The sequence below is a fragment of the Delphinus delphis genome, chromosome 8, assembly GCF_949987515.2.
Source record: "Delphinus delphis chromosome 8, mDelDel1.2, whole genome shotgun sequence".
In the NCBI taxonomy this organism is placed as follows: Eukaryota; Metazoa; Chordata; class Mammalia; order Artiodactyla; family Delphinidae; genus Delphinus; species Delphinus delphis.
In genome coordinates, this window is record NC_082690.1 from 96,658,064 (window position 1) to 96,672,499 (window position 14,436).

Below are 14,436 nucleotides of genomic sequence, written 5' to 3' on the forward strand. Positions count from 1 at the left end.
CTCGGAAGGAATGTTCGGGCTCGGCATTCCCCCCACTCCTTATCCCACAGCTCAGCCTGGACCCACTCCGGCCTCCTCCCTCCTTCCCCCAAACACAGACTGAATCAGCCTGGATTGGGGGAGGGGGAGAAGCCCGGGACGCGGGTGCAGGCGCCGAGGGGTAGGGACCAGAGAGAAAGGGGCGCTCTCAGGCTGCGGCAGGTGGGGAAACCTCTTTCCCACACACACCCTCAGGTGACAGCCGCGTCCCCAGAGCTTTTCCTTCTCTCTGCATCGACCCCCAGGGAGGAATTAGAGGAGGGGAACTGAGAGGAGCCTCAGACGGCGCTATTACCGCCCTGGAGTGTCCCACCTCCCCCTACCTGGGACAGAGACTCCCGTTGCCCCATCAATGCGCCCAAGGTAGGATTATTCGAGGAGGGAAGGAAGTCGCTGAGCTGGAAGAGCCGCGAAGGAATTTAAGAATTGGGGCCTGGCCTCCCCTCTGTCTTCACTTCCTCGGGCTCCCGGTGCAGGGTCGAGGCCACACAGCTGGTAAGGGTCTTAGGGCACCACAGAACTGCCAGGCGCACCTGAAAGCTCAAAGGGGCCATTTCTGCCTCTGCCTCAGGTGCAGAAAGGGACACAAGACAAACACACTCTAACCTTGCGCAGCTCGCGCCTTCGGCGGAGGCCGCGAGCCCTCCCCCGCGCGAGCAGTGCCCTCGTCCCGCCCCCTCCCCGCGGCTCCAGCGGCGGGTGTCTCGCAGCCTCCTCCCATTGGCCACGACCTCCGCAGATCCGACCAATGAGCATGCTGGGTTCCGGCGCGGGGCGGCCCCCCGCGCGCCGGCGTTAACCTCTCTTGGGCCACGTGGGGCTGACTGGACACTCTCCTTTAAACTTAAAGGGTCGGCGACTGGGACCCGGCTCCGGGAGGAGATGCTGCGGAGGGGGAGGGGTGCGCGGGGCTGAGAGCCCGAGAGCTCGGGACCTGTCCTCCAAGAGAGGGGAGCCGGCGCCGGCTGCGCGTGGCAGCCGGGAAGGAGCTTACATTGGCAAGACTGTTGGAAAAAGTCTTCAACAAGGAGGGAAACAAATCATAATATTTCCTTCTCTGGCTTCCCACCCCAGTTGCTTGGAAAGGCAACCCCGGTAGAACGCTCACCCCCAGTAGAACCCTATCCCCCTCAGAACGTTGATTCGCTGCCCCAATCGTTTTCCATCAGGTAGTCTGAAACCTGAACTTTTTGTGTGTGAACTGGAGAAAGAGCTGGGTGTGGTTTTGGGGGGGTGGGAGAAGGGACAAGGGGCCTTGCTCAAGCTGAGGAGGCCTGAGATCTCCAGAGGGGGCTTTCCAGGGCTGGGGGGAGGGTGGGTACAGAGGAAGAAGAGAGGACAGGAAGGAGAAGTTGCTCCACATTCCTGTGCAGCCCCAGAGCTGCGGATAACCTCTCCCTCAGCATCACCAATTCACTGTGTGACCCTGGTAGGTCCCTCTCTGGACTTCAGTTTCCTCATTAGCAAGTGGGGAGAGGGGGTGTGGACCATGGGCTTTCTCAGGTCCCTTCTGCCTCTAAATTGATGGTATAAACCAGCCATAACTGGGCTGCTCTGAGGGGCCAGACACCAGATAGAAATAGGGCTCAAAGCTCTCTAAAGGGAGGCCCTCTGGCACGCTCGCATGAGCAGGAGGTGGGCCTGGGGATGATGGGACATCCCACCGTTGCCCCCAGAGGTCCACCCAGCACACAGGGAAGCCCTGAGCAAGGAGGACTGGGTTCTCTGAGTGTCCCCCACCCCCAATCCGCCTGCCCCTTGGCCGCCCTCCCCTTCCACTTGGCTCCCACCCTCTGGAAGCTCTGTCCTGCTGGGCCTTTGCTGCTGTCTCCAGCAGGTGGGGTGGGACTGCTCACAAAGCAGGGACCAACTGATCTCCCTCAGCAGGTGCCTGCGGGCACCCCAAAAGGGGTCTCTGAGACGGACCTGGTTCATCTGCCTGGAATCCTTTAGGGACCCCGGCCCAGACTGGAGGAAGCTTCTCTCCTCTCCCAGGCCCAGGGAAAGGGCTTGGCAAACCCTTATCGCCTGAGAAGCAGCTGCCGCAGAAATACCTTAGCAGCTGACTCACTAGGCTCTTCACAACCCCCTCCCACTGGGCCTCACACCAGGCCTTTCAGAGACCCTGAGAGAGAGAGACAGAGAGAGAGACAGAGGGAGAGAGAGGGCGCCCCCCGGTGGGCTGACCCAGACTCTGCTGAGGGTGTAGCTAGCACAGTCCAGACTGTGGCTGGCTAGGTGGCTGGGGGGCATTGCACACTGTAAATGGCCTTTGGCTGAGATCACAGTCTTGGAGACTTGTTCAGCCTTGACTTCCTGGTACTGCCGCACCCCAGGCACTGATGGGACGAATGACATACTGATGGCATTGCCCTCTGGGGTACAAGGCGCTGTCCCTCCACCAATAGCTGTTGAGTGTCTATCCTGGGCCAGGGGATGGGACCCAGCAGGTAAACAAGTCCAGACCCTACTACCTCAGGGAGTTCACAGTCTGACAGGCAGGCAATTCCCGATGAGGGGAACGTCTGCTGCCATTGGGGGAGGACTGGGGTGTGACTGTGGTTGTGGATGCTTCCCTGCTTTCCTTGGCTCCCTGAGCCTCGGTTTCCCTACCTGTCAAATATAGATACGCAACTTCCTTGTCTCCTTGGGTAATTGTAAGGATTAGATAAGACCATGTGTATGAAAGCACTTCAGAAAGTTAAAACCACAAGAAAAGTGTAGGATAGGGATGGTAAGTTCTGACAAGCTGGGGAGAGGAGAGAGTACTTAAGACGATGGGTTTCTGAGCTCATTTTATCATGGATTCTCTGATCCATGCTTTGTTTGGGGGGAGGACCAAGCCACCTCCCTGCATTGGCTCCAGGCTCCGTTCACCTCAGGCCCAGAGTTAGGCTTTTGATAATAACCATGGCTAACAGTTATTGAGCACTCACTGCATTCTAGGCCCTGTTCTCAGTGTTACATGTGTCTGCTGTACAGATATATACGTATGTTATTTGTATACATGTGTTATATGTATTTCCTCATTTTATCCTCATAATCCTATGAGGGTAGCATTAAGCACCTAACAAATATTTGATCCTCATTACAACACTGTGAGGTAGGAACTATTATTTCCCCCTTACAGATGAGGAAACTGAGACCCAGAGAAGTGAAGTAAACTTAGCAAGGAGTGAGCTAGGAGTCAAAAGCAAGCTTATCTGCAGAGCTTGGGCTCATCCCCTGCCCCCCCCACACAGATGCTCATGTGGTTCTGAATCTTATTCTCAGACAGAGGGCTTTTCTGCTCATCCCTTCCAGACTAGGACAGGCTCCAAGTATTCCAGGCCAGAAAGCCAACAACTCCGGACTCCAGAAGTCAGTCCTTACCCACTCTCCAGGTGGGACCCCAGGGCCAGAAGCAAAGCCCCAGCAAATTCATTCAGTCAGTAAAAAATGAATGAACAGGGAGCACCCCTGGCGGTTCAGTGGTTAAGACTCTGTGCTTCCACTGCAGGGGGCGCAGGTTCAATCCCTGGTCAGGGAGCTAAGATCCCACATGCTGTGTGGCGCGGCCAGAAAAAAAAAAGAATGAACAACATTTCCTTACATATTTATAATTCTTTAGAGAGAAAAAACAAGCACCTCCTATGTGCCAGCCACTGGATGCTTTACTAATAAGAGGTTTGTTGAGTAGCTACTATGTACCAGGGACTATTCTAAGTGCTTGACATGCATTAACTTGTTTAATCTTCACAATAACCCTAGCAGATAGGAACTATAATCATCCCCACTGTACAAAGGAGGAAATGAAACATAGAGACACTAATCAACTTTCCCAGGATCGTGGAGACCAATATTTTTCAGACTATTTTGTTTCTGAGAAATATATTTGACATCCTTCCCAAGAACACACACACACACACACACACACACACACACACACACACAAAACTGAGATTAAAAAAATCTACCAAGTATTTAACTTCCCTATGTGCACTCTGATATTTTTCTACTCTATTTTGTTCTGTTTTCTTTTTTCTTAAATTCTGGTCGTGACCTACTAAATTGATTTCACAACCCATTAATGAGTCACCACCCACAGTTTGAACGGCACTGAGTCATAGCTAGGAGCATCAGGGCCAGGATTCAAATCCAAATGATATGGCTCTGGAGCCTAATCTCTTGGTATAAAGAATGGCTGGGAAAAGGGAGACACTGGAGGCATGTGGACAAATGGGGACTGTACTAATGAGGGGGGCAGAGTCCTCAATAATCTCACCACCTTGCATTCCAGCAAAAGAGAATACAAAAGTCACTGATATTGCCTTTGGAATGCAAACTTGCTGGCATAGATACACTTAATCTTTAGTACTTAGTCCTCCCGTGAAGGAAGTAGGGTGGACTGAGAAACAGACTTGGGCAATCTAAGTGATTTGACCAAGGTCACAGAGCCAGCACTAAAGCCCTATGTCCTATCACCTGGATTATTTCACACCATCCAGGACTCACCCTTGAGGATACTGACAGAGAGGCTAGAGACGGTGGTGGAGGTGGTGGTGGCAGTAATGTGATGACGGGGTGACAGTAGTGATAGAAATGATAATAGTTGGTATGATGATGTGGGCTGGGGAGAAGTTGGTGTTGGTGGTGGTGGTATTAATGATGGAGGGAAGAGTAATGGGGAGGTTGTGGGGACAGTGGTGTTGGTGGCAGGGCTGGTGGCACCACCAGAGCAGCATCTGCGCCCCCTTTCCAGGGTGAGCTGACTCCCTCCTCTCCCCTCCCCCTTTGCTAGCACTTCCCTGAGCACCTGGACCACTTTGCAGAGAACATGGAGGACTTCTCCAACGACCTGTTCAGCAGTTTCTTTGATGACCCCGTGCTGGACGAGAAGAGCCCTCTACTGGACATGGAACTGGACTCACCCACGCCGGGCATCCAGGCCGAGCACAGCTACTCCCTGAGCGGTGACTCGGCACCTCAGAGCCCCATTGTGCCCATCAAGATGGAGGATACCACCCAAGGTAAGAAGGGGTGGCGGGGCCCAGGGTACCAGACCCGAGAGGGACACCAGACCCAGGGGAGGGACACCAGACCCAGAGGAAGGACACCAGACCCGAGGAGCCCCCCGCCTTTTTGTTCTTCCGCAAGTCAGACCCAGAAGGGCATTTCTCAAGAGGGTCTTTGGCTGACTTAGGTCAGTGATGTGCAAAGGGTGGGTCCCAGACCAGGGGCAGCACCTGGGAACTTGTTAGAAATGCAGATTTTCAGGTCACACCCAGACCTGCTGGATCAGAAACGCTGTGGGGAGGATCCAGCCTTCCAGGTGATTCTGATGCATGCTTAGGTCTGGGAACCAGCTTTAGAGGGAACAGCTGGGGGGGAGGGGAGGATTAAACAATAAATGTGGACAAGTCACCAAGACTCTAGAAACTTACCACCTCCTCACACTGTGATGTCCTCTGAGATGTTACCTGGGCAAAACACCTGCACCCTATTTTTTTTTTTTTTTTTTTTTGCCACATCACACGGATCTCAGGATCTCAGTTCCCCGACCAGGGATCGAACCCGGGCCCCGGCAGTGAAAGCCCGGAATCCTAACCACTAGGCCACCAGGGAACTCCCCTGCACCCTACTTTTATTGCCAAAGGTAGGGTTCTCTAAAGCTCTCCTCTCCCCCACCTCCCTCCCTTTTAAGCAAAGGGCCCTTTGAGTTTTTCCTCTCAGGTGATCAACATTTGAGAACTCCAGACTGTGCCCCACCTAAAAATGGTCTCTTTGGGCATTTCCTCATATGGCTCCATCATATTTGGACATATGTCTTAGCCTTGATAAGCCTCAGTTTCTTCATCTACAAATGGGAATAACAATAAACATTTCTATAGCACTCTCCAGTTCACAAAGTACCTTCGTGTTATTATCTCATTTGTCTCTCACAACTCACAGGTGAGGTCAGAATCATTTTTATCATACTCCCCATTTGTCTGATAAGGAAAATGAGACTTCGGGAAAGCTGAGTTATTTAGGTTACGCACACAGTAAATTCAGAGCAGGGACTTGGGAGCAAGCAGGCCCCCTGATTCTAAACCTCACACCCATGCCACCCACCACACTTGCCGGCATTAAGGGGCGCTAAAGGATACTGGCTTTTGTGTGCATCCCGGCGCCTCAACCGGCTGCTGTGTGATCTTTAACAAGTTGCTTAACCTCTCTGGACCTCGGTTTCCTCAATTACAAAATGAAGACTCTAGGTATCTTGAGAATTCTGGCCAGGATTAAAAATATATATATGAAAAGTTCCCAGCTCAGTCAGTGCCCAGCACATTTCGTGTGTGTGTGTGTATGTGTGTGTATGTGTGTATATGTATATATATATATATATATATATATATATATAAAATTAGCGACTATTTCCTTATGTGTATAAAAGTCCTATTAAAACTATCGTGTCTAGAACCATGAACAGGGCTCTTATTCCTCTTTCCCTTTGGAGGACAATGGTCTTGAGTGAGTATTTTAATCTTCTCAACTATTAAATGGGCAGAAGAGCAGTGCCCGCCGCCAGGGTTGGTGGGAGGAATACACAAATTCTTATGCAGCAAGAGTTAGAATTAGACTCAGTGCAAGAAGTGTGAGCTGCCTCTGAGGGTCTTTGCGATTCCCCAGGGGCAGAGACGGGACTTTGTACCCGGCCCCCATCCAGCCGCTTGAGGGCAGGGACACCTTCTGGGGCTTTAAGTGGCTCCAGGGCTTGTGGCTGTGGAGGTCTCAACTTCCCTGTGTGCCCTGGCCTCAGCCCAGCCTCTGGAGGTCACCTCGATGGGGTGTCAGACCCCAGCCTGGGGAAGGGTAGCATGTGGGGTGGACAGCCTCCCAGCCCGGCAATTCTTCACCACCCCAAGTCTATTTTTAGAGCAGTTTGTCTGTGGGTCCTTTGCAGGGGGCAGCTTCCCGGAGGCCAGCGGGCTGGCCCTGTAATTTGGGAAGATTGTGGGTGTTCTTGGAGCCCAGGGGCAGCCTGCAGCCCAGAACTGAGGCCCTCAGCCTCCCAGCAGGGTGGGGCCTAGCCTCTGAGGTGGGATCAGGCAGCTGCTGACCCCTCTCCCCACCCACAGTGGGTTCCAAAGGCTAGAGTCCCCTCTAGCCCACCCATGCTGGCTCCTCAGACCTCTGCCTCACCAGAGCCAGGTGCTGGGGCCAACAGGGGCAGGGCTACACCCATCAGGAAAAGGCGGGATGCCCAGCAGCTCTGTGACCCAGGTGAGGCCAGGAGGCCCACGAGGTGGAAACTGCCCTGGGAAACCTGAGCATCAGCCCTCACTCCCCACATGCCCCCCCGGGCACCAGGTCCTGTGGATTCTTCCTTCTAAATGTATCTCCAGTATGTTCCTTCCTCACCATCCCCACTGCCACTGCCTTAGCATGTGCATCACCTTCTCTCGCTGGACAATTTCAACAGCCTCCTGCGGGTCTCCCTGCCTCCCTCTGCCGGGCCAGTCTGCACACACAGGCAGAATGATCTTTTTTAACATTACAAATCTGAGCATGCTTAAAACTCTTCAGTCCCTCCCCGTTACCTTTAGGACAAAGTCGCAGCTCCAAGGCCATGCCATCCCCACTGGCCTCTCTGACCCCATCTTCTCCTTCCCTTTGCGTTCTAACTGCACTAAACTGCTCGTGACTCTCACCAGATGCCCAGCACCTAGCACGGTGCTCAGCAGATGTTTACTGAATAACAATAATTGTATTCACAATAGCTGCCATTTATTGAACATTTACTTCTTGTCAGGTACTTTTACCGATGAGGAAGCTAAGGCTCAGAGACGTTAAGCAACTTACCTAAAGTCACACAGCCAGTCAGGAGGGGTCTGTTGTCCAAGCCCACTCTGTAAACTGCTGAATGAAGAAGATGCCCCCACCTCTTCTGACCCCAGCCCACTCCGCCCTCCTACCTCACAAGCGCCGCCCCCTGCCCTTTTCCGCCTGCCTCCCGGTATACCCTAGCATCTCTCCACAGTCCTGTCCAGAGCAGCTCCAAGAGGCCAGGAGAGGGGCTGAGCCCTCTGCTCTAGGAGTCCCCTGAGCCTGGGTCCTGCCCCCTTCCCTAGATATGGAACACGGAGCGTGGGTGCTGGGACACAAACTGTGCTCAGTCATGGTGAAGCAGGAGCAGAGCCCGGAGCTGCCCATGGACCCTCTGGCTGCCTCCTCAGCCATGGCTGCCGCTGCTGCCATGGCCACCACCCCGCTGCTGGGCCTCAGCCCCCTGACCAGGCTGCCCATCCCCCACCAGGTGAGCCTGGGGACTGTTAGTAGGGGCTGAGGGAGGGAGGAGGGATGATGGGTCTCTGTGGGAAGAGCAATCCAAAGCCCTGTGCACACAGGGTCTCTGTGAACAGGGAGCAATGTGACCCTCAGGACTGAGAGTCGGAACTCCCAGACCAGACCCCTGCCCATCCCTTGAGCCATCCCTTCACCATCCTAGAACGGGCTCAAACCACAGCACCCTCGGAATAAGCTGGGGCCCTCACTGTGTGCCGAAGAAAAATGACAGGGACCCAGGCAGGGCTGGGCATCAGGGGCCCAGTCCAGGGTCTCAGGGAAGGAGACAGCCCAGGCCACTTAATTTTCTCAAAGTGTCTGGATTTTTAAAAAGGAAGAAACACCTAAATGGAAAGATAAAAATTATGCCATATTTCAATTGTTTATATTCACGAGATGAGTATTTTTAACCCACACCCTCATGCCAGCCCTCACCGCCGTGAATGTATAGATAAGAGCAGTTGGCTGTAAATCCAAAGTTGACATCCCAGACCCCTGGCTCCTGGGAGATGCCCTGCCTGGGTCCCAGCTCTGCTCTCACTTGTGCTCTGGGCATGTTGCCTTCCCTGTTTTTTCCTCAGCTTCCTTCTCTGTAAAATGGGAGCATGAACTACTGCTAAGGGGGTCCTACCCCTGAGTCTACAGCATGAGGGTTACCTTGAAATCCCTAGAGTCAAGGTTTGGCTGGCACTGCCCCCTGCTGGCCACACAGCTCACCTGATCAAAATGTACGGGACCAAAAGTGAGAAAGGTCAGCCCCTCCTACTCCACCAGGGACCTGAGGATTCAGGGCTGGCTGCAAACGGGGAGGATCTTTGCGGACCACCTCTAGGACTGGCTCTGCGACTCCTCAGCCCTCGCCATAGCAGGAAGGGAAGGCATGACGGCAGCGGCAGCCAGGGTCTTGGAAGCTGTGCGCATGCCTCAGAGAAGGAAACTGAGGTGGAAGGGGTTAAGCAGCTTGCCCCACATTGCACAGTCAGAAGCAATGGAGCTGCATTCCAAACTCAGCCGCCAGCCCCCAGAGCCCACACTTCCCACTCTAGTGAGGCCGAGACCCCCTAGTGGAAGGCACAGGAACCAGGAGTTGGTATGACAATGATGAGCGTGGGACCCACATGAGAGCTGTCACCCTACTGCATCGCAGTCCCTTCATCTGTCACTGGAGGCCTGAGCTGGGATGTAGACCAGGGAATCTCCAAGGTCCCTGCCAGCCTTAACCTCCTGGGATTCTTACTCACCTGCCTAAATTCGGGATTCTGGGTCCCACCCACGATATCATGACCTCTCTGCTGGCTGCAGACCTGGAGGGGAGAGATGGCCCTGAAATCCAACACCCAACACAGCGCCTTCTCAAAGAGAACACCCCTTGTATGTGTGTTGGTCCTCGTGTGTAGGAAGCCATGCCTGTTGATGTCCTTTCTGGAACAGCAAGTTGGGACGGCATAAAGAAATAGGAATGCATGTTTATTTAAAGCATTAATCTAATTCTATCAGTCCCGTGCTTAAAAACCCATTAGGGGCTCCTCATTGTTTCAAACTTCTTTGTCTGGATTCTACTCACCCCCTCCCCACACCCTCCCCCCAGATCTTCTGGTCTTGTTTCTCACCACTCCACCTCTGACACACACCCCTGCACTCTGGACACCCTTAATACTTGCAGTTTCCAGATCTAAGCTGTGCTCTGTCTGGCCTCTGTGCCTTTGCAGATGCTTTTCCCTCTTCTTGGAATGCCTCTCCCCTCATCTACACACTGCCCCATCCTTTATCTGGAACACTCCTATTTATACATCAGGACTCAAACTTCAGCTGCTCAGGGAGCTTTCCCTGGGCCCCCAGCCAGTTAATGCCTCCTTCGTCTGTGCTGTTGTTACCGCTCATTGAACAACTACAACCTGCCAGACATTACCTCCCGTCCTCATGGCAACCCACATGGGCTCACAGTCAGTATAGGGTCAGCCTCCACCAGAAAGATGGCCCTGGCCTCAGAGGCCACAGGAGGCCCTCCTTTCTCTGAGCTTAGAGGCTAAACGATGCTACTTGGCCACCATTCTCTTTTCTTAGGTCTACTTGACTTCTCTAAGCACGAGAACTTGCCTCTGCTCCTCTGGAATGTGCCTGGAACCCTGGGCCCAGATACTTCCTTAATGCTGCAGGGCAGACCCCCAGGCCCAGGGAGAGAGGGAGGTTGGATGGCATGGTGGGGACGGGCCCCCGGGGCAGCTGACGGAGCTGGACCTGTCTCTTCCTCAGGCCCCGGGAGAGATGACTCAGCTGCCAGTGATCAAAGCAGAGCCTCAGGAGGTAAACCAGTTCCTCAAAGTGACACCAGGTAAGTGTGTCCAGAGAGGGACTCTTCCTCTCCAGTCTTGGGCAGACCGCATTCTTTACTCCCTTGGTCCGGCCCACCCATCTCCCTCGACACCTCCCACCTCTCCCCAGAATATTCTCTCCTCCCCACCCTGCCCATTCTCCATCCCTCCAGTCCCCTTCTGACACAATCTACAGCTGTCATCACTACTATCAACACCTTCTCACCCTTCCCATCATTCATTCATTGAAGTCCACTCTATAGCCATCAGTCCATCCATCCATCTACTTATTTATCCATCTATCTGTCCATCCATCCATCTATCCGTTTATCCATCCATCCAACTAGAGTTCACTGGACATCTCCTAGTCCCAGGAGCTGGGGAAGCAGAGAGAGAAGACAGTCCCTGTACCCAAGTAGATCACACAGTAGTGTGAGCCACAGACAAACCACCAATTATACAGCAGTGTATGGATTAAAGATGGCAGATCCCCAGGAGCCTTGAAAGCACATCCCCAGACCTGACAGGGGAGAAGAGAACAGAGGAAGCTTCTTGGGTTGACCAGAAAGAGAAAGGGCTAACTGAATCTTTCCAACCCCACCTCATTAATTCATCAAACATTGATTAAGCATCTACTGTGCTTATTCAGGCCCTGGACTAAGTACCACAAGGTTTAGAAAGATGAATAAGGCCCAAGTTTCACCCTCAATTTGGTCCCAGCCTCTGAGAGAAGATACGGAATTAACAGGAGGTAGAAAGGGACCAGTGTGAAAACACCTTACATTGCAGAGTGCCCTTCAATTCATAAAGCGTGTTTCCATACATTAGCCCATTGCATCCTCCTGGCTCCGTGCAAGGCGTCCTTTCAGCCCCATTCAGCAGGGAAGCGAGGCTGGGAGAGGTTAAGTAAACATAACTATAGGTCACACAGTTGTGGCCACAGTCAAGACTCGAACTCAGGTCTCTCTGAGTCCAAGTTCAGTGGTCTTTACAGTCTGGCATCCATAAGAGACAAATGAGAGCCAAAGAAGGGAGAGGCGACTCCTGCAGGAGGCAGTCATGGGTCGAGCCCGGAAGGATGCCGTGCTTCCTCCTGCCAGCCTCAGCCCGGCTCTGCGATGCAGTCAGCTCCAGATTCCCACACCTGGACTTAAATCTGGGCATTCTGTGCTGGCCTGGGAGCTCTCCCTGCAGCAAGGCTCTTGGTCCTCTTGGCTCCGCCCAGGCCTCTTCCTGACCACCTGCAGGGCGTCAATCTTCCTGATGCTGTGGCCTCAGAGAGGCAGCACAGAAGGCATGCTGGGGAGAGCAGTGCTCCTGGTGGGTCTGCTGAAAGCCCAGTGCCTGCTGTCCTGTTACCCTGAGGTTGAAAATGGACACCCTGGGGTTTTGCAGTGGAAAGAAAGGGACAGAGGCTGCGGCTTGCCCAGCCTGATCCCCATGGGTCTTGCTATGGGCAGATTCCAGTCACCTCCTGGGGTTGTCAAGTTGGAGTCTCAAAGCTCCTGAGCCCTGTGAAGTCAGGGGTAGGGGAGGGACCCCAAGAATCCAGCCTCTGTGATATCCCCACCAAGAACCAGGCTTAAAGGAGCCAGGCTTCTGCGGAGTCAGAGATGGGGTGGCACCCAGGAATTGTCTTCTGGGACATCAGCTCGTCTTTCTGACATGGCAGAGGGGCTTCCGATGTTATAGCGGTCAAGGCCCCAGCAGCCAGTCCCACAGTCATTCCGGGCTGGCTTAGGCCCGTGCTATGCTGAACTCTGATTGTGCGACCAGAGCTGGGGCGCCACCCTGCTAACCTGGCTTCTCCTGCTCTCCCCAGAGGACCTGGTGCAGATGCCTCCGACGCCCCCCAGCAGCCATGGCAGCGACAGTGACGGCTCCCAGAGTCCCCGCTCTCTGCCCCCCTCCAGCCCCATCCGGCCCATGGCCCGCTCCTCCACAGCCATCTCCACCTCCCCGCTCCTCACTGCCCCTCACGTAAGCAGCTGGGGGGTGGATTGACCCTAGAGTCAAGGAATTGAGTGCCTGATCCCCACCCCCATCAGAATTCAGAGAGGTGCCTGCCTGGCAGATGGGAGTGACAGTCTTTTAATCGTGCCTTGGGGTAAATAGGAAACAGGTAGAGAGTCCAAGAAGCCTGCCGAACCCACGCTATTGCAGAGCCAGGACTAGAACTTGACATTCCTCACCTTCAGGGGGACGGCCCAGGCTGCCCCCAAAGGGCACTGTTTGGAGAACAATGTTCAGGAGGCCCAGAATCCACTGGGATGGGTGTGGAACCTCCCAAGAGGTGGTGGGTGTCTGAGGTGGGTGCTGTTTAGGGGGCCCTGGACAAGTAAGCTTTGAAACTGTGGGTTCCAGGATGGGATCTCGGGACCACCCCACCCCCAGCAATATACGGAGGGCCAAACATGCCAGGCTCCCAGCAACGTCCTGAGCACCTGATACATGTTATTGGATTTAATTCAGATCTGCCCCTTTTTCAGATGAGGAGACCAAGGCTCAGTGAGTTGAGTGCCTTGCCCAGGTCACGCGAAGAGTAAATGGCAGACCTGGAATTTGAATGCAGGGCTGTCTGGTTCCTAACTATCGTGTCCCCCTTCCCACAGAAATTACAGGGGACGTCGGGGCCACTGCTCCTGACGGAGGAGGAAAAGCGCACCCTGATTGCTGAGGGCTACCCCATCCCCACGAAACTCCCCCTCACCAAAGCTGAGGAGAAGGCCTTAAAGAGGGTCCGGAGGAAAATCAAGAACAAGGTAAGCGTGAGCCAGGCCCTGCCCCTGCCCTGGGGCTTCCCTGGTTCGGGGGGGAGGGCTCTGCTCCCCTGGTGATGCCAGCCCTGAAGTTGGGGAGCCCCAGGAAGCGGATATGTGCTGTGTAACTCCCGCTTGGGGGCTTCGCCCTCTAGATCTCGGCCCAGGAGAGCCGCCGTAAGAAGAAGGAGTACGTGGAGTGTCTAGAAAAGAAGTAAGAGGTCTTGGGCAGGTGGGCGGCTTGGGTGGCCTGGGCCCCACTCCCCAGCCTGGCCTGCTCGCCCCAGCCCTCTCTCACAGGGGCGGCGGGGGGGGGCATGGGGACTAGGATGCTGGTGGGCAGGGCTACGGGGGCAGCAGTGAGTCTGGGGGCTGCCCCCGAGCCTGTGCCTGCTTGGCCCCCGCAGGGTGGAGACCTTTACATCGGAGAACAACGAACTGTGGAAGAAGGTGGAGACCCTGGAGAATGCCAACAGGTGGGTGGTTCCACCCGCGTCCCCCGGCCCCTGCCCTCCTGCAGCCAGTGCCTGGCTATGGCATAGCTCTGGGAGGAGGAGAGAGGAGAGGTCACTGAGTGCAGAACCCCAGAAACAGGGACTCTGCAGCCTGGGACCCTCAGTTTCCCATCTAGATACCAGACAGGGCTGGTAAGGTGCTTAAAAGTGATGATACAGACCAGCACAGCAGCAGCCCCCGGGAACTTGTTAGAAATGCTTATTCTCAGGCCTCATGCCAGGCCTATTGAATAGGAACTCCAGGGGGAGGGTTCAATGGTCTGTGTTTTAATAAACGCTCCAGGTAATTCTGATGCACCCTAAAGTTAGAACCTACCAGTGTACATGCTTGCCACCCAAAGCGAGTTTCTCAGACCAGCAGCATTAACATCACGTGGGGGCTTGTTAGAAATGCAGAATTTCAGGGGACATCCCTGGCGGCCCAGTGGTTAAGATTTCGCCTCCCAATGTAGGGGGTGTGGGTTCGATCTCTGTTCGAGGAGCTAAGATCCCACATGCCTCGCG

The 14,436-nt window shown here is 54.3% G+C and overlaps 1 protein-coding gene across 1 annotated transcript in view; it reads left to right on the forward strand.

Annotated features, from left to right (window-relative positions):
• The window catches only part of CREB3L1 (cAMP responsive element binding protein 3 like 1), a 35,088-nt gene that overhangs the window by 14,501 nt on the left and 6,151 nt on the right, over positions 1 to 14,436 (forward strand). Inside the window, exons 2-8 of the mRNA XM_060017392.1 lie at positions 4,820 to 5,048; positions 8,133 to 8,317; positions 10,600 to 10,678; positions 12,481 to 12,638; positions 13,271 to 13,420; positions 13,573 to 13,631; positions 13,825 to 13,893. Of these exons, the coding sequence (XP_059873375.1) occupies positions 4,820 to 5,048; positions 8,133 to 8,317; positions 10,600 to 10,678; positions 12,481 to 12,638; positions 13,271 to 13,420; positions 13,573 to 13,631; positions 13,825 to 13,893 (929 nt within the window). The remainder of the gene's footprint in view (positions 1 to 4,819; positions 5,049 to 8,132; positions 8,318 to 10,599; positions 10,679 to 12,480; positions 12,639 to 13,270; positions 13,421 to 13,572; positions 13,632 to 13,824; positions 13,894 to 14,436) is intronic.